The sequence below is a fragment of the Cucumis sativus genome, chromosome 3, assembly GCF_000004075.3.
Source record: "Cucumis sativus cultivar 9930 chromosome 3, Cucumber_9930_V3, whole genome shotgun sequence".
In the NCBI taxonomy this organism is placed as follows: domain Eukaryota; kingdom Viridiplantae; phylum Streptophyta; class Magnoliopsida; order Cucurbitales; family Cucurbitaceae; genus Cucumis; species Cucumis sativus.
In genome coordinates, this window is record NC_026657.2 from 13,477,507 (window position 1) to 13,498,694 (window position 21,188).

Below are 21,188 nucleotides of genomic sequence, written 5' to 3' on the forward strand. Positions count from 1 at the left end.
AGTGGATCAGTGAGATTTAAGGAGCAAGATGTAGTCTCGGGGGTAAAACGGTACTTTGACCCAGCCTTGATTACGAACATTCTGTGAAGGATTAACTTACTTATCATGGTTATATCACATGGACACAAATATGTCTATATCGAGGGGAGTGCAACTACGAGACTTTAATGGAATGACTCGTTAGTTAATGAAGGTTGATTAACTTGATCTAAAAGAGTGTAGCTAGTTAATCTCTGATCGTTGAAGCTCATGATCTATAGGTTCATTAGGCTCTCCCGCTAGCTCACAAGGAATCAACTTAGAACATTATGATGAAATGATTCGAATTGTTTGAATTAGGTAAAGAGAGAGAAGCCGACGAATATATTTGATATAGTCATCGGTTATAAGCTTAAGATAAAACTTCATGTTTGAATGTGATTTAAATATTAAAAGTATGACTTTGGATTCATATTCGAAAGCTCGAAATTGATGAAAATTGTCAAAGTTGTGAAAAGTCAAAATGTTGAATTTTGACTTTGAAAACTCAAACTTTGACTGACTTTATATTCAAACGTGATTTGAATTTCGAAGAAATGAATACAGATTCATACTCGAAAGGTCGAAATTAGTCTAGATAGACAAAATGGTAAAAAATCAAAATGTTGACTTTAGACTTGAAAAGGCAAACTTTGAATTTGATTTAAATGTTAAATTATCATATTGCCTTTAGACTAATTTAAATAATAACACTTGTTGAGATTTGACAAGCTTATCACTTGCATGTGATATACAAGTGGCTTATTGCATGCAAGTCACCTTCCCCACCAAGAATGCGAAGTGGTGATACAGAAAAGCTCTTGCATGTAGCTTTCTTGTAAAGTGGTTTATTGCAAAGATGAAAGGACTCTTTGTTTTGAAAAGAGTAAAAATTAATTTTGTAATTGTAATTACAAAATAATCCAAGAACTTATTTTACTCTAACAAAAAAAAAAAAAAAAAACAAAAGATCTAATAGTTAGGTTTCTCCAAAAAGATATAATCTCTCTCTATTTTTCCTTCCACCATTCAAGTCCCACAACTTAGTTCTAAGTCTAGAGAATAACAGGTCAACTCTAGTGGTAGTCTCGACTTCAAATTCATAAAGAGAATACAAGAGAAGAAAAGCTTCAAATGTAAGTTTTTTCTATTAACCCCATCTTTGTTTATATTAGGGATATTATGCATGATAATTAGATGCAGTTATAGTAAAATTTGATCCTTATTCTGCTACGCATATCTACCGTTTCCATCAAAATGGGGATTTTCTAATTGGTTTAGAGATCCAGTATGTAGAGTACATAAATCCATTGAAAATTGGTCTAGGCTTATTTTAGACTTATATTCATTAACAAAACAATTTTAGGTCATCAAAATGCCTGAAAGGAAAAACCTTTCTAATGATTTCTTCACACTTGCGATGGAACCTTTACTTGATGTTCAATCCTATAGTGGATGCATCGTTGGTGGGGATACGATTTCACATGATAGATCATGATTCTCGACACACAACACAAAATAGTATAGTCATGGTAGTAAGTGAAAACAATGCTAGTGGAAGTGTCGACAACAATTTTTATGGTGTATTAGATGAAGTTCTTTTCATCCAATATTCGATGGGACGTTGTGTTTGGCTATTCAAGTATAGATGGTTTGACATAGACAAGAATAAAAATCATAGGACACACGTGGAATTAGGATACAAATCAATCAACACCGTTATGTTTTTTGTTTCTTGAGGAATCAATCATTCTCACAATCTAGGCACATCAAGTCTTTTACATCGACGACCCAAAAAATGGTGTCAATTGAAAAGTTGTTCAGGTGGTCCAAAATCCACGTATATGGGATATGCTCGAAGTGGATGATTTTAAGGATCAACAACTGAATGTACCCAAAATCGTTGTCAGACATCGTGTGGATGATCACATTGAAGATGACACCCTATTCAGACTTGATGTTGATCCTACAATGGTGGAAAGACTGATTGTGTGTCATGTTGTTGACAACTTCATAAACGACGATAATGAACAATTATCTATTCAAAGCAGATCAAGCAATGACAAATAATATTGACAAATCATGTATTCACATATATTTCTTCTTTTATATATTAAGTTTCAAGTACTCTTATATGTTAAATAAAATTTGATTTATATGTCCTCAGGTACTATGTCTTTCCCTGTCGGTTTCGATGAGAGTGATACTCTTTTTTATTTCAACACCAATGAGTTTTAGAACGTATGAGGCATGTCATTGGTGGACGACATGTTAGGTTAGTCACCATTACGTAAACAATTAATTGCATAAGCCTGAAGTTCTATTTATGATATTATTCTTTTTTTGTAGATGGCTCTCACTCCTAGAAGACTGGAGCACTCGAGGAACATGGAGTTGGATAGATATGTCTCACAAAATGGGAAGATCTCCATATCTATTGCTTCAAGACAAGATAAGTCGATCTCGTCACATGTCATTCGCTTTAGCTGTATCATCGGTGTGTTAACCCGAAATATTTTTCCAATTTGCTTTCTTAAGTGGACTGACGTTACACCGGAGTACATCAAGCTCGTGAAGGACGGTTTACAGCTAAGTTTTTAAATTACTCGTACATATATGTTACCCATGTATATATATAAAATCCTAATCTATGTGTACATTTCTTTTATAGCAATGGTTCGTGCTGGATTTCACAAATTCAACACTTACTCAGTTTGTTGAGCATCAAATGCTCATCACCTGAAAGGAGTTCAAGGGGCAGAATCACTGCCATTTTAAGAAGTTCAGTGATCCTGAACAGGCACGTGCCAACCCACCCTCTAGATTGAAGAATTGTGTGCACGATTGACACTTTCTCTGTGGTCACTAACTTACTCGAAAGTTTTGGCGATATATTTAGAACTTTTAATGTTCTCAAACGGTAGTTCATTTTTTTTTTGTATGTAACATTTTGATTGTTTTCATGTAGGAGCAATCAACGATGAGCAATGCTGCTAGAGCGAAATAGCCCTACAACCAGAGTAGCAGCTCAAGTCGCTTCTACAACGACGACAACAGAAACTTGCTAAACAACAAGGTCATCCAGTCGATCGTGTGGAGTTGTTCAAATAAACACACGTTGGGGGTGGCCAATTCGTTTCGCCAGAGGTTGCAGATGCTCATGTAAGTTTATTCGATACTTTTGTCTTATTTTGTACATTTAATTTACAAGTTTTATTTAATTAATAAAATTTTTCTTGCAGAATCAATTGCTGGAACTCTAGTCTCACCTACCCAAGAGGGTTATTAACCACTCTCTGGGGACGAGATATGCGAGACAATCTTAGGTAGACGACTAAGCTACTAAAATGGTATATGTTGGGACCCAGGCCAAAATCTCCGACACGCTATTGATAGTTCTTCATCTACATCACACAAGTGAGAGATGCATGCCAAGGAGGTTATCAAGCTAAAAGCTTGTCTTCAGAAAGTAGTAGAAGAAAGTAACCGGAAGCTTGATGAAAATGCTCGACAAATGGAAGAAATGAGGAAGATGATTCAAGAACTCACTTGGGCACTAAGAGGACCTTGATTTCATTGGGGTATATATTTTTCAACTTTTACGTTCTTTAATTTCTTATTGGTGATAAATATTTAAGCTTAATTTTGTGTCATTGTAGGTTCGAAGGCTTAGGGGAACTGACATCCACAACACTTAGATATATGTTTTTAGTTTTTAGTTTTTATTATTCATGTACTTTTCGAACTACAAACATGTACTTTTTTAATATTTTAATTAAATTTAATATAAATTCGATTTGAAATTTTATTAATTTTACATTAATTATTTTTAGAATTTGTATGAATTTAAATCAAATCTAATCCCAAAAAACAATATTGTAATTATAATAAAATAAACAATATTGTAAAAAGGTTTTCCCGACACACAAAATGTGTCAAGAATAGACACTTTTACCGACGCAACGTCAGTCCAAGGTACGTCGTGCAACGTCGATTTTTTGTTTATGCTGGCTTACAAGACGATGTCAGCAATACCCCATTGTTGACTTTTTGACCAAAGTCGACAATACCTATTGTCGACGTTTTGACCAGACGTCGACAATACCCTATTTTTTGCGTCGGGATAGACATTTCCGATGCAATTTATGATTTATACCATGCATCGAACGAACTCCTACTTCTTGGAGTGATTTACAATAATTTTCCACAAATTTATTGTATATACCAGGAAAATAATAATTAAAAATGAACCTTAATTTTCTTTGACATTTTTCTTAAAAAAACATGCAAGTGTAAACACAAAGGAATGTTTTTCTTCCTCAAGTTGTTTTTTGGTTGGGTACTGAAAAATTGCTTCTGTCAACCAAAAAAGCACTTTCAATCCTTTGTGTGGTTACCATTTTCCAGCTGTTTTGCTTCTTTTTATTCTTTACCCTTCCCTTTTGGTTCTTATCAAGTTTTATCAAATTCATATATACACATTTTGCTTTTACATTCTATACCTTTCATATATGTGTTTCTAATTTTTCTTACTTATTTACCTACCTTAATCGGTTAATATATATATATATATATATCTATATATATATATATTTAACTAATAAATTTATATATTTTTTTTCTTTTATCAAAATGAGTTTTTGAGTTAGGGAGTAAGTTATTATAGTCATAGGTTATTTATAGTTTGATTAGAATGTTTGTGTTTGAACGTAGATTATTTAGTTTGAATTATAATAGTATGTGTTTGGTGTTTGGATTATTTTAGTTTGATAAAAAAATAGTAGAAACAATAGCAAGGAATAAAAAATGATGAATGTCAAACAGTAAAAATGGTAGCAAATAGTAAATATTGTAGCAAATTGAAAATTTTAAAATAGTCTTTACCGTAGCTAATTAAAAACATTTAAATAGTATTTATAGAGTAAGATGAGATGGTCGTTATTATAGTTCTAGATAATATTTGGCTCAAAGCCCTCTTTAAATTGTATTTAAATTTTTAGACAAAGTTGAAATTGCTTTTAAAAAAGATATTTTTTTCAAAAATAGAAAAAAACAAACAAACTATTTAAAATAAAATCAAGAAAATCATTACACTTGTATTTATTTAAATATTTTTTGGTCAAATTTTCTTTAAAACTTCAGTTCGTATTAATGTCAAAAGCAAATACGAAACACTAAACTTTAGTGAGCAATAGATAATGAGTAAAAAATGTAGAATTTTGGAGATAAAATGAAACTAAACTTATAACTCACCCTCAAGATATAACCTTAATGAAATTTAAGAAAATAAATGAAAATTTTCTCAAAAGTTAAAAAGTAAAAATAAAATATTTTGAAATTAAGAAGGAAACAAAATCTACTGAAAATTTAGTAGTAAAAATATAATATTTGAAATTAAGAATCAAATTAAATGAAGACAATACTAAAAAGTTGAAGAGGGTGTGAGATGTGTTTACAAAATAATAAAAGCAAATATGTTATATAAGTTAAAACTTTACATTAAATTAATCACAAATCAATTGAATAGTCGTAAAGGCACAATAGAAAACATTGTGTAAATATATTTTAAAAATTTCCAAAAAAGTGAAAACTACTCTTTTCAATGCTCTATTTAATATGGAGTTTTTTTTTTACACTTACGAATTCACACTGTGTATCTTAATGTTTTTCAAATACCTCATCTCTACTTATCCTCTTTTTTATAAAAGTGTTTCAATTTTTTTTAAAAGTGTATCAAAATTTATTTTTGTCAAACCTTTAATTATTTTCTTTTTTTAAAATAACTTATTTTCAAAACCAAACAAATATATATATATATAAACTCTACATTCTTTCCTCTAATTCATCTTAATAATTTCTATTAATTGAAAAATCAATAGATATATAAAAAAACTATACAATGTAAAATTTTATCATGCTTTATAAATTATGTTTCTAATTTTGATTGTTAGTCAATATATCTTTACATGTTTATAGAATTGACATTTTAATTATATTATAAAAAATTCATAACATAATGTGAGTATTTGTTTACCATTAATACTTAATTGATCTTTTATTGTCATTTTAGTAAAATTGAGATCTTAATACTGTCTCTCCCTCTCCACTCATGGTAAATTCTAATTTTTTTGACCTCTGTAAAAAAATTCTAATTTATTTTATTTCCATCCACATCATAGTGAAAAGATTTGATGCATTAATAAAAACTCATACACTTTCAAAAAATAGAAAAAGAAAAAAAAGAAGAAGAGTGAATTAAAGAAGAGATCACATGAGTGATATGAAATGGCCACGTGTCAAACGTAGCCATGGAGCAACCAATAAACACAACGTATCTAATCATGTCATTGTCGGGAATAATTAAGGTTACCGATTTTTTCCAAATTAAAAATTTTCAAACAAAAGTATTTATTGTTTTTTTTTATTAAATTTAGTAACATATAACTCATTTCCAATCTAAATTTTATTCATTTTATCACACAAAAACATATATTTGTCTATATTTAATTAAATACTTATTCTAAATAATTCTTAATTAACGATGAGTACGGTTAGTCAAAGTTGGTTTTTCAACTAAACTACGATGCTCAAATCGATTCCTACGATGATGATCAATTGATTCAAACAAACACTAATCAAACTCTTTCTTATTATTTATTAGTCACCTTTAATTCGAATAGTTCGACTTTTTAGTTTCTTGATCTATCGTGCTTATCACTGTTTTCGTAATATTCTTTTATTTTAGTTAAAATATATGTGATGGGTTTTATGGAATTTGTTTAGGTTGGCGGTTAAGAATATATAAGATTCATTTTGAATACTGAGATGTCTTCATCTTCCCGGCCAAATTAAAAACGCCCATTTGCCCTTGTCTCTCCTTTTTCCATTCTTTTACTTCCAAAACTATATCATTATTATGTCCTTTTCCAAATCAAAATACTTTTATTATTTTTCTAATTATTAAGACACTATTATAACATTATTATGTCTATTATTTATGTTTTTTTTTTTTTTTTAATTTTACTACTTTGTTTAATTCAAATTTGACTTTTTTTTTGGAATTTTGAAATATTAAATTTAATGTACACAATAACATCTATTTTTTTTTTTTTTTTATAAAACCTAACAGAGTCTATTTATTTATTTTTGACAATATTTAAGATTGAAAAAGCTAAATTTAATAGTAGAAGTTTTATGTGACATAATTTTACTTGAGTACTTTAATTTGATATAAAAACCATTTTTTTTTCATATAAAATTACAATAAAATATTGAGTATGTTATAAAGTGGTTATTGTTGTTATCTTCATGTATACATACATCTAAATCTTTTACATTAAGATTTTAGAGTTAAAACTTTGTACATATTTATCAAAATAATGAAAAGAATATAGGGGTGTAATAGGTTGGTTTTGAAAAATTAAAACCAACCAAATTTTTATCTAAATTGAACCAACTTACTGATAATGTTTGAAATGTAATAAAACCTTTTAAAATGTTGGAATATATTATTTTGTTAGAATTATAATTCACATCTTATGAACTTAGCTAAGAGTGACCATTTTTATAGGATAGAAAAAATTTTGTTTTATTTATATATGAAGTATATATGTGAAATGAAATAACTATACACACATTTACACAATAACACAATATCAAATATGATTATATAAACATTCCAAAACCCACACACGTGTATAAATCTTTACTGTCCATCATCACTTCAATCTGCTACACTCAGCTCCACCAAACCCTACTCTCTTATTGGCCAAATCATACTCCACCCACATATTCTGTTGATGAACGGTACCGATTATATTACTTCCAATCCCAAGCCTTCCTGACCGTCCAATCCCCACACACTTCACTCCTTTTTCCACCTCCGTCAAAACCCCTTCTCCTCTCCCCACGAAAATCTCCACTCCATTATCAAACTCAAACGACATGTCGCCAATCCTGCGGCCCACCTCCACCGTCACACCGGCGTCGAAACACATGTCGGCTACGGCGGCATATACGTAGCCTTTCTTCATCATCGCACCCACTAATCTCACTACCTCCTCTTTAACCTTCTCATACGCTTCATCCACTAAATAAGTCAGGTCCGAACCGGAGTCAATCATGGTTTGACCCGACCCACCCGCATCCGGTTTGAAAGCGGCTGGGGGGATGTTTAACCGTTTTCCGGCTATTTTTATTGCCTTCATAGGGAGAGTGTAAGCCAGTGGGTCGAGATTCGGAGAGCTTTGACTTTCCGGAAAAGTCAACATGGTGACGTATTTGAATTTGGAAGAATTGGGGTTATCTCCCAGGTAGAATAGCCCGGTGGGATTAGGCCCGGTTCGACTCGGAACGCAATAGGAGAATTTGGAGATTTTAGCTTGGGAGATAAAGGACAAACGTCCATGATTCATTCCCAAAATACCCCTGTTTTCGGTGGAGCCTTGAGCGCAACCGAGGATGACGGGAGGGGTAGAAAGAGAATTAGAGAAGGTAAATTTTTCTCTGACGAGATTTCCCTCAGCCAAGGTACCGTCAGCGTAGAAGTAGGAGTAGTGGCAGAGGCGATTTTGATCACAAGAAGTGGGAAGAGTAAAATCTGGAATTCGGGGTTTGCAGATGGGGTGATTACAAGGGAGGAGAGAAAAAGAAGAGGAGAGAGAAGGATCAAAGGTGGCGGTTTTAGGCTTGGGCAAGGGGGGCAATCTTTTCTTAACTTTTTTGTCATGACATTGAATCCAAGAGAGTTGGCTGCCGGTGTCTAGAACCAAGTCAGTGGGCTGTGGCGGCGTTCCGATCGGAAGAGAGACGACGAGGGCAGAGGAGGAGTATTTGAAAGGAAGCTTGAAGGGGCCATGGGATGATGGCTTTTTGACGTAAAGCTGGGAAGAGTAGTATAATGGGGTAATATTGGAGGGTTTTTCAGTGAGAGAAAGAGGGAAGGGGAGAGAGAGGGAATTGGATTGAGAGAAGGAGAGAGTGAATAATGAGAGAGAGAAGAGAATTAGAAGCATTGTTGATTGTGTTGGGGGGGGGATTGGTGAAGTGGAGGGTTGGGGATTATATACATCAGGAGAGAAAAAAAAAATAGAAGAGAGAGAAAAAGAAAAGAAATTATTCGCGGAGGGCAAGGATTCCATGCTGTTAAATGTGTGATAGAGAGAATTCAAAAGCTGAATGGTAAATTTTTGCCCTGAGGTAATAAATCGTATCATTGACCTGTAAAATTCAGGAAATTTGCGTCCAATAAAAACTTAACATAATTAACGTAGGTAATTTTTACTAGAAAAACAGGTAAAGATTTGAGATGCCTATTTTTATATGCACATACTTAATAATTTAAGATTAATGGTAATTAAAGATGTTTTTGTATGCATAAATAGGTGGAGAATTTAAATGATATTTTGTGTTTGTAATGTTAGGGTTTTAGGAGGTAGTTAGTTTTGTAAGGTTATGGTAGGAGAGAGAGAGGGAAAGAAGTGGGCATAAAACCACCAAGAAAAAAGGCCAAAATTGAAAAAAAGGGGAATGACGCGTTTTCTTTGTAGAGTTGTAATAACATATCTAATTAGTTTAATTGTCACATTCCTTTTATAATTTATTTCTAATTTTTTGGGAGGAATTAAATTGCATGGTGTTAGATTATGCTAAAGTCCCCTTGCCTCTTTTTTTTGTTCCTCCCTCCATGATTCATTTAGTGTTCCCGTAAGTTTCTACCCTACAATAAATTGAGTTTTTTCTTCACACATGGATCAAAAATAAATCTAGAGAACGAGTAAGAAAAAACAATTAACTCGTTTTTCAAAACACGAAATATTTTTTTAAAAGATTTTAAATTTGTAGTATTTTTGTCGTGTCGTGAGTTTGTTTGTGAAAGGAAAAATGTGGTTATAAAAAGAAGTGAAATATTAATACACTACTTTTTCTTTTTTAAAAAATAGACTAAATGATACAAAATGTCTCTCCAATTTTGCAATTTTAGGTTAAAAATAAGGATCCTTCCAAAAATAGTAAAAAAAATTATGATAATAGAACTTATGTCACTACATTTACTAAAATGTAAAAGTAACAAATTTAAAAGTCGATAACCTTATGATTATTGTCTGATAGCCATTCGATAGCTCTATGATTACCGTCTGTAGCCGTCTGATATCAATAATTTTTTTTATTCATAATATGTAAAATATAGGTATCATGTGCTGTTCTTTTCTAAATGTTTTTTTTTTTCATTTGATGCAATTTTTCTTAAAAATATTCCTAAATTTTCAAAAGTTTCAAAAATATCCTCAAACCTTAAAAAGGTTTTTTTTTAAAAAAATACACTTACGGTTAGTTTTGATGAAAATTGTTAAAGCTTTGTTTAAAAAAATAACCCTAAGCTATTTAAAAGTAAAAAAAAAAAAAAAACAACTCTAGCAATTAGTATATGAACTGAAATCGTTAACATCTCATTGGAAAAATAACTCGATCTAAATTAGAAAGATCTCTATCTCGTTGCTATGAAAAAGTTAGGGTTTCTCATTGTGATTATGTTATATACATATTCAAAGGACACTTAGTCCTCTAGTTAAGGATGTCAATTCAGTTTGTTTTAAGAGAAACATATGTATTATCTTGTTGTTTCAATTTGTGTTAAAAGAATGGAATGTTACATGTATTGAAGACATACTCTATTTTCTCCTTACTATTGTGCGTCGTGGTTCATTGAGAGATGATTTTCTAAGCTCAGAAGGAGTCTAAGTCATTCGAACAAAGAAGATTTTGTTCAATGGAAAGATACAACATTGTGAGAGAGGGAGTCTCACAAACTTTAGGAGGACTCAAGTTCTTCAGAGAGAGAGCACTACAAGAAATTTATTATTCAGTGGCAAAGTTTTAGTGGCATAAGTGATTTTTGTTAGTAAATGGTTACTTTTAGCAACACAAAAAAAAGTTGTCACAAAATATTATTATTAGCAACATATTTTTAATTCATGTCACTAAAACTTTTAGTAACACACAAAATAATATCACTAAAAGTTAAATAATTTTAGCAACAAATGAAAATGTTAAAAACTCTACCAAAATCTCCCTCCTTAAATCTCCCTCTAACTTTTCATTTAATAATTTATTAAACATATATTTTTTTTCATCAAGCCCTAATTTCTCTTCATCTTCCATGACAAAAAAAAAAAAAAAAAAAACCCCACAATTCCACATCCCCAAATTCCCAACCCTCTCCATCTCATCGGTCGACCATGTTTCAATTAACTCACGTCAACTAACTGCAACCGACGACCACCCACGACAACCCAACTTCTCCTTTTGTTTATATCAACTCCATCTCCCTCCTCTCATCCCCCCCTTCCCACCCCATTCCCCCACCTCCCCTTTCTACATCCATCAAACCCTTCTTCTTTTTTCCTTTTCTATCCATCTCACCTCCCCTTGAAGATTCGGTTCTCATCAACTTTTCCATGGCTGAGTTGACTCAGCCGGAGGTCTACTCGCCCGACAATCTGTACGTCTAGAAGACCCTCTTGAACTGGTTGGCTTTCTTCTTCCAGATCTTTGTTTCCATCCTCACAGCTTTTGGACACCTTCGTCTTCTTTTTGTGCAAATTGAGATGTACTTCTTTGATTTCGTCCTCTTCTTTTGGGTATATATTCTTACCTTTGAAAATGGAGGCTTGTGAATGCTAGTGGAAGAAGAAGAGTATGCGAGGAGGCTCAAGAGAGAACACAGAAAGATATGACAAAGGTCTAAGTAGTTGCACATATTAGGAAAATGATCAAGCTTTCTCCTAAGAGCAATTACTATCTCCACAATGTTGTCTTGCATTATTTGCTCAAAGGTGTGGTGGTTATAGTTTTGTTCTTATGAAGATAGTTTTACACCATTTCCTATGGTTTTTATTACTTTGGACAAACCTACATGCTTGAACTCATTTTGTGCTTAAGATTTGCTATAACTTATATATTATGCTTTTAATGCTTGTATGAACTCGTTTCAACAATTTTATATTATGCTTCTAATGCTTAAGATTTGTTCAAAAGTATGAGTGAACAGATCATGATAATTCAGTAAGTTTTTTTGGCATTCTTCGTTGTTTTATCCAATTCTTTAATGGCGTAAAGAATAAAACTATTTGATAAAATGTTGCTATGTCAACCCATTTTAATTTGATATTGTTGTATTTTGATTTATGTTGTGGAATCCAAGTTTGTATTTGAAGCCAAGTTCACCCATGATCATTGAGTTTCAAGCTTCTTAAAGTAAGATTATTGGACCACACTACAGAGACTACAAGGGCAATACAAAATCAACAAAATTTGAAACGTGCTTGATGTTTTTTAAATGTCATGAACAAGTATATTATTGATGTTTTTCCAAAGTCATACACAAATATATTCTTGACGTTTTTCAAATGTCATAAAAAAGTATATTCTTGACATTTTTCAAATGGCATAGAAAAGTATATTCTTGACTTTTTCAAATGTCGTTAACATCAACATACTTGACGATTTTACAAGTCATGAACATTTGAATACATGACGTTTATAAACTATGAATGTTTATTATTCTTGACATTTTTAACTGTCATGAACTTCGACTTTCTTGACGTTGACTTCAATGATAGTTTTAAAATCGTCAAGAATAATACTTCTTGACTTTTAAAATGCTTGCATTTGTCGGTTTGATCAATTATGAAGGGTAAGGGGCACTTAGCCAATCCACTAAAGCTTTTTCTCATACTTTGTGACAGTGATGTAGCCTTGAATTAAACTTATAAATTCATTCCTATTTCTGTCGCAAAAGAAGTGAGGGTAGAACTTATCCCAAAACGTGATAGGTTTTAGATATACAACTTACTGTGGCATTTTTTTGATAAAACAATGGAGTCAAAACACAAGATAAAGAACGAAAATGCATAGCTTCTAATGCAAATTTATAACATTAAAAAAGTGCACCTTACATAAGTCATTATGCTTGCTTAACTATACATTTCAAGTGTTTTTATATGCAAGATAATGATATGCAAATAGCTTGACGATTCAAATCACAAGGTGAGATGCCATCTCATTGATTAACGTGTAGAAATACACGTTATTCTAGCCTCTTTTATTAGAATAATGAGGTCGAAATTAAGAAAAAGTTTATCAAATCGCGTGGTTTGTATTGAAATTGCATAATACTTGGAAATATATTTTACATAAATTCCCTTGTCTACTTTTACCCAGTTTTTAGTGTCTCAAGGCAGGATTAATAAGAATGAAGAAACTAGTGAATGACAGAGGAGCTCATGAAAGCGTTACCCTATCAGAACCCCATCTAGCGAGTACTATTTCTAGGCGAGGAACCATGTCATCGCGTGAGGAAGGTTCACTAGAAGATAAGAATGGTAGTCGGAGTTGATGTGACTTGGCAAGACTGTAATCAACACTAACATGATCAGAAGAATAGAAGTTTTCCACTAAAAGTTCCTATAAAAAGACTCAAAGACCACCAAGATAGGTGTGTCTGAATGAGCCAAAATTTCGAAAAGGCCTGAATGGACCAAAACCTAAAGAGGGGTTGAAGGGAATAGTCTTTCCACTGTCTGTAAAGAGTGCTTTCCTTCTCCTTCTTTGCTCATACTGGTAGTCGGAGTTAATTTTCCATTTCCCTATAACTTATACTCATTTCCCTTCTCTTTATCTTTCCTTTTTGTGTTCATTTGTAATATGTACTATTCATATCGTACAAGGGCCGAAGACCTATATTCTTTCTTATATGTTACATGTACCTATTCAATCCATGATTTCTTTACTTTCCATCAGTCAATGTGCTTATTTGTAGTTGAGTTATTCTCATCTCTTGGCTAGTGTAATTGAGAGGTAGACTCTAGCACTAAGATTTGATATTAATTCCCCATGTTCAACCATGGATCATTTAGGTAAACCTACTCTTTCACTTGTACTTGGCCAAACAGTAGGAAAAATTACATGTGATATGAAGTTAGTATTCATGTGATAAAGAGGGCTTCGCATACAAGGATCATGGCCAATGACTTATTGCATAGAATCAATCATGTGAAACAGAGAGACATAGTGAGCACATTGCATGTTGTGAACATGCTCAATGACGTACCACCTAGACTAATTTGTAAACTTCGAACACGAACAAAAGTCTGTTGGATCGATATGGCAACCCTAGAGGGGGGTGAATATGGTTTAAATAAACTTTTTGACAAATAAAAAGTAAAATCAACTAATTAGATATTTTTTAAATTTAAATAAAGAACTTTGTAAACTTTGTTAAATAACAAGATTGATAAAAAAGATATGAATGGAAGTATGCAATCAAACTCAACCAATAAGAATATGTAACTAAAATTGAATTAAAAAATAACTAGAAAAGAGTTAGAGAAGAAGACACCATAATTTTATAGTGGTTCGGTTAAACTCAACCTACATCCACTTTTCCAAGCACCTCTCGGGATTTTGATTGAAAATCTTCTTTTGACTCTTTCCACGGATTTGAGTCGAACAGATTCTTGCTCTTTTTTCGGGTTCAAAAGCAAACCCGATCCTTTCCACGGGTTAGGATCCAACCGTTACAATATGTTGAAGTTTTTAAATCACACAAAAGAAAACTCTCTAAAAGAGTGAGTATACAATTTGAAGCTCACAAATTTAATCCTCTCAATACAATAAGAAGCTCTTAAGAGTAAGATGAAAAGAATAAAAATTGGAAGCTTTAGAGAATAACAATGTTGACTTTTTCCACTTTTTGAGGATTGTAAAGTTTTAATGATCTTGTCTCTTTAAAATTTGGGAAAAGTGAAGTATTTAAAAAGAGAGGAAAGATAATTCAAAATCATTTTGGGTCATTAGATATAAGTAAAAGAAAAATGAATGGTTGGGATTTAAACTTAATTAGCCGTTAGACACAATACAAATAATAATATAATAATATGTCTTTTCAAAATACTTTGTTTAAAAAGAAACCAATAAAGCAACTTCACCATCTTTAAAAAAAAAACTAGCCGTTAGAAACAAGGAAAAATAATAATATTAAAGTCATTTTCTTTTTACATTCATTTTCTTTATAAAAGCTAATAAAACATAACCAAAAGCCATATTTGTTACTCCTCCATTGCTCCAAGTGACTTTCTCTAATTGGTTCAAATTGAATGTTTGGTCGCCACATCACCATCTCGGGTATTTTTCCGTTAAGCTTCTTTTAGCAATATTTTCTTCGTTTGAACTTTGATTTGGGTGATTCAAGAGGCGTTAGAATCATTTTTCCAAGCTCTACGAATGGTCTATTCAAATTAATAAAATTTTCAATAAAAAAAATCAGATTTGTTATCATCAAAACATAAATTAACTAAATAATTAAAATAAATTAATTTGAGATTAAGGGCCAAAAAGTCAACAAAGTCCGCACTCGCATAGATAAACACCACTCATCATGCGAGATGATTCGCTAGAAGACAGGAGTGATAGTTGGAGCTGGTGTGATAAGAAATGACTACTTTCTGCACAGACATCCATAGGCAAGGACAAATGTGTAACATAACATAATTTATTTTTCGCCTGTATGCCTACAAAAGACTCCAACTCCACCATGAACAAAAAAAAAAAAAAAAGAAAAAAGAAAAAAAAAAAGAGATGAGGTCATCCCTTAAAGATGCCGGTGAAATGATGAGTTTTAGAATCCTTTGCCATCTGTAGTAGTAGTTCTTGCTCCACCTCTTCTCTGGTCAATATCTGAGTGAGAACTTAGAGAGATTAAAAAGAGAGAAGCTCATCCACAATTCTCCTAATTTGTAAAAGAGCCAAGGAATGCACAATGCATTCTACGGATCGATACATTTCTTTACTTTCCATTTTTGTATTTTGTAATGTGTTATATGAATGTTGATATTCTTATGGCCTAAAGGCCTACATTATCAATACAATGCATTTGTTATCCACTGTCTCTCTTTCATCTCTTTACTATTCATCTTGCTGAAGTGTTATAAATAGTTTATGTATGTATTACATGCTTGATAAGGGTTCTTTGAATACAAGACTCATCGTGTATAGCCTAAGCTTAACTCAATCACTTGATCAGTGCTTGTCGTCAACTACTCGAGAGAGTAAGTAGCAAGGACCTCACTAAACATCTGCATAATGAATTCTGGCATTGTGCCTCCAATCATTTATATATTAAAAGGAGAACAAGTGTGATGTTTAGGAATCAAGAAGTTTCTTGCCATAAATAGAGAGGCAATGTAAGGCTTATAAGTAAGGAAACCTAGATATATATTGCTTGATTTATCTTTGCCATTTGTGTCCAGAAAAGAGAACAAGTGGGGTGTTTAGGCACCGAGAGGTTGCTCGCCTTAAATAGAAGATGGTTAAATGGTCTACATTGCATCAAGGACTTCTCGTATGGCTTAAATCACCTATAATGCAGATACTTTCCTTTGCCTTTCTACATGCAAGTTAGTTTACATTCCGTAATTTTTTCGTTCCATTCCTCTATTAAAGAATCCTCTGTGTACATATTTAAATTAGTATAATTTTATATTTATACTGTATAGAAATTATACCGCTTGGGATTAGAAGTAGGATTTATATCTATGTTTGTTAGAAATTCTCCGTGTTCAATCCTTGCTTATTTAGGAAACCTCTCAGTTCGCTTACACTTAAAAAAGCGTGAGTAAAACATGTGCTCACTGAAAAATTAGAAGAAACATCCACACTTAGTGAGAAAGTGTACCTTTTATAACATGGTCCTCACCTAAAGGCAAAGTTAGCACTTTTTATTGCATAACTTAGTCAACTCACGTTGCAAGTGGCAGAAATAGAACCTTAAATGATGAACCAACGAAGAATAATTAAGTCGATGAGAGTCACAAAACCAATTCGCGTACTCAATCCAGTGTTCAATTTGTGAGAAGAATGTATTACAACAATGATTTTTTGAAGTCCTTCCATGTAACAAAACTTACTCCACCTGATTTCGTTGCATGGAGAGTCCACCAATGTTCAATATTGCCTTTCAACAAAAATGCTACCAATTTCACTTTTCTTTCCTCGGGGCAATCTATCACCCCAAAAAATTTCTTAACTAAACTCAACTACTTCTCTACATCAGTTGGACTAATGGTTCCTTCAAAGGTCATTACTCCCAACACTTTTAACCTCTCAATGCTAAACCTCTTGTCCACATTAGAGATTGTAGGCATAAGATGATCAACTGTTCTTTGAGCAAAGGGATGAAACATGCTTTCCTCTACATTTTGCCTAATGGTCTTATGTGGGATACTAGACATCTCATTCGATCCTTGTGGTCTATTAGCGTTCCTAGTAGTTGGAACATTTGCTGCTACTTACCTTCCCTGCCTGGCCTTCCTCGTGGTGCCATTACCCCTATAACACATCAATAGATTAGATTTTCACACTATCAGATGAATATCTATATGCATGACTTCTAAGACTTTTCTCAATAACTTATGCTCTGAAACAATTTTTCACTTCTCGCCCCAAAGTCACTATATGCGACCAAGTGGAGACGTGACCACCTAGACATTGTATGTTAGTCTTTCTGATAACGTGTATAAATATCCGTTATTATAACCTCTCTTATTAGAATAATGAGGTCAAAACGCACAAGAAGTTGATCAAAACGTGTGACTTATGTTGTAAATACATTAGTAATTAGAAATACATCTTACATAAGTATCATGCATGTTTTACGTGATTTTCATGTTTAAACACATAGTAAGTGGACAAGAAGAAAATAGCAAATCACTGAGGACATCTCGCGCATAGTCAACGCAATAGGAACTCGCCTAGTGAATAACGTTTCCAGATGGGGACCCACGTCATCAACGAGGAAAGCTCACTGGAAAACAAAAACAATAGTTGGAGTGATGCGACTTCATAAGACCAAAGTCAGCACTAAAAGTCTTAGAGGAACGATTGTTTCTTAAATATATTGTGGGCGCTAGATGACAATTAATCACGAAGCATTTTTTGTATTTTCATTGTGAACATATGTACATTTTTTTCGTTTTTTAAATTGTTCTATATAATATAAATATTTGAGCGTTTTGTTATATTTGGTAAAAGACCTCTAAAATTATCCGTTTTAATTTCTCATAAAATTGACATTCATATTTATTTGAATTTTTATTGCCATTTTGGTAAATTTGGGATCTTAATACTCTCTCTCTCTCCCTCTCCACTCATGGGAAATTGTAATTCTTTTGAGATCGGTAAAAAATGTCAAGAGATAGGTAACTTTTTACTTTATTCCCATCCATACCATGTTGAAAAGATTTGATGCATTAACAAAAACTCATACAATATAATTGAAGAAGATATATGAAATGGACACGCGTCAATCGTAACCATAGAGCAACCAACAAACACAACATATCTACCGGTTATTTGCAAATTAAAAATTTTCAAACAAAATTATTTGTTGTTTTTATAAAACTTAGTAACACATGGCTAATTGCAATCTAAATTTTATTATTCTTATCATAAAAAAACATACATTAAAAAACATACTTCTCTATATTTTAATCAAATACTTTTAATTAGATGTAATTCATAAATGAAGTTGAGTATCGGTTAGTCGAAGTTGGTTTTTCAACCAAATTATCACTAAATCAATTATGATTGGTTTAGTACATGTTCAAATCGATTTTCACCATGAAAAATTATAAATCAATCGTTGGTGATAAATTGATCAATCGATTTAAACTTTTGAATTTTTTTCAAAATGTTATTGGTTTAAGTTTTTTTCCAAACGAACACTTACCAAGCTCCTCCTTATTACTTATTGGCCACCTTCAATTCAAATACCTCAATTTTTCAGTTTCTTAGTCCTATCATGCTCAATCATCCCGTTCGAAGTAAACTTAAATATTCTTTTATTTTAGTTAAAATCACTACAAGAAAAATGACCTACCATGACACCTTACTACAACCCAAATTGAAACGAGAGAGAGAAAAAATGCCACAAAAATCAAAATTTTCGTTTTTGGCGAGGGAAAACGATGTTTTCGAATTCAACTTTTTTGTAACAGTTATTTATTGTTAAACTTTACCCTTTAATTTTATTCACGGGGTTGCCAAGATTGGTGTGTCGTCGCCATCTACCCACAACCACCACTCCCTTTGTTAATCTCTATCACAACCTCTTCCTCTTGGTGCGTGGTCTTGTTGTGTTTTTCTTTACACATTTCATTTGTACATTAATGGCCAATTAGTTTGAGTTGAAATAAACATCATCTTTATCTTTAAATAGGAGAAAACATTCTTTCAGAAATTGTGCATTTCAGAAGTATGTTTTTTATTTAAAAGATACAGAGAACTTACTTTTGTTAACATCTCTGAATTTGTAAACCATCGTATTGGGACACCACCCGTTAGAGACCTTTCTATCCTCTATGATGAGATTGGTTTGTGGAAACCAATTGGGATGGAAAAAAATTTATACATATTTGAGAGAAACTCTTTTCCTTTTTCAGAGAGCAAAAGCCTTAGCTTTTTTTCTTGATCAATTTGTTTTTAAATAAAACTATTTTCTTCTAGATATTTATAATTCTCTTTCTTTCTTGGAATAGGAAAAGAAGTAGGAGAGAATCATGAGATTTTATTATCAAATCTTCTAATTAATTAATAATTAATCAATTAGTTAATAATTAATTAAATCATATTGAATTATAATTTCATTCAAATAGATTTAAATGAATATCTCTTGAATATCTTAGAGGACGTTGGGGGCGTTGAGTGAGTTATTATAATCTGTAGTTATTATAGTCTGTGGGTTATAATAGGTTATGAGTTATTATAATATGTGTTTGGTACAGATTATTATAGTTTGAGTTATTATAATCTATGTTTGGGAAAGTAAGGAATAGTGAAATGAGGGAGTGAGGAATAGTGAAAGGAGGGAGTGAGGAATAGGACAAATAAGAAAATAAGTAGAATTGGCCTAATTATAGGATTGTGATAATCCTCGGGCAAACATGGAGTGGGCTCCTTCATAATCTGAGAGCCAAACGACCCCTTATAGATTTATATTAATATATTTAATCAAATCATATTTAATTAATATTTCATTCAAATCTTATTTGAATGAATATCTCTGTAATATTTTATAGATTTAATTAAATAAAACTAAACTATTAATTAATTCTCCATTTAATTAATAGCTAAATTAAATATCTTATATTTAACTTGAATTAAATTTGAATCATATTCAAATATAAGTTTCGCTCATAACCAATCATTTTAACGTGAATCTAATTCACATTAAACTAGTTCAAATATTTTCTCTCTCATAAATTAATTTTGAATCACATCCAAACTTAAGTTTATATAATAAAGTTTGATAAACTTTATATGATAATGTATCACTATACATTAAACTAATTTTCAAAGTAAATTTGAACATTTCAAATTACAACAACCAATATAAATAAATTTTATTACCCTTTACGAACTAAGAAGGGGACCTAATGAACCTACAGATCAGAATCTACAACGATCTGAGATTAATTGGCTAAACTCATTAACCACATTAATCAATATTCGTTTATTGTGTGTACACTCCACTAAAGACTCACACCCGAACTCTCCTCACTGTAGGTATATTTTTGTGTCCATGGATAAAAACAATAACAGTAAGTTAGTCATTCACGAGTGTTTGTAACACCAGCTGAGTCAATTTACTGTTTTGCCATTAGGTTACCTCTAATCCTTAAATATTAGTGTTTCTCCAATGAACAACCTGTTTATGCTCCTATCGATAAACAGAAACCCCTCTCGTGCCATAGAGAGAGAGTTTGACTCTTTGTTCAAGACCTAGATACATCATTTAAGGGAACATTTATCTACTTACCCTAAAGTAGGAAATGAGTGAATTCCATCTTGTGTAATTATGTTCCTAGCTCCCCTCTCGATCTTGTTCCCAAAATGATAAGCTTATTGAGTCGACGATCTGGTCACTCTCACCCGTACAAATCAAAAGATAATCCCTCGCGAGCAAAAGTTCATAATACACTCAATATTAAGATTAAGTTACCTAGGTCATCCTAGTGAATAGAAACCTAACTAGTTAATGGAGTTACATCTAGTGGTTACTATTTTGCGGTCCGATCTTATGCAAACTCATTGCATAGAATACCCTCACTCGCATG

At 32.0% G+C, this 21,188-nt stretch overlaps 1 protein-coding gene across 1 annotated transcript; it reads right to left on the reverse strand.

Annotated features, from left to right (window-relative positions):
• Positions 1-7,579: 7,579 nt before the first annotated feature.
• LOC101207412 (aspartic proteinase PCS1) lies at positions 7,580-9,073 on the reverse strand. Its single transcript, XM_011652910.2, has one exon. The coding sequence runs from the start codon at positions 9,030-9,032 to the stop codon at positions 7,737-7,739; it is 1,296 nt and encodes a 431-aa protein (XP_011651212.2). The 5' UTR covers positions 9,033-9,073; the 3' UTR covers positions 7,580-7,736.
• Positions 9,074-21,188: the final 12,115 nt, after the last annotated feature.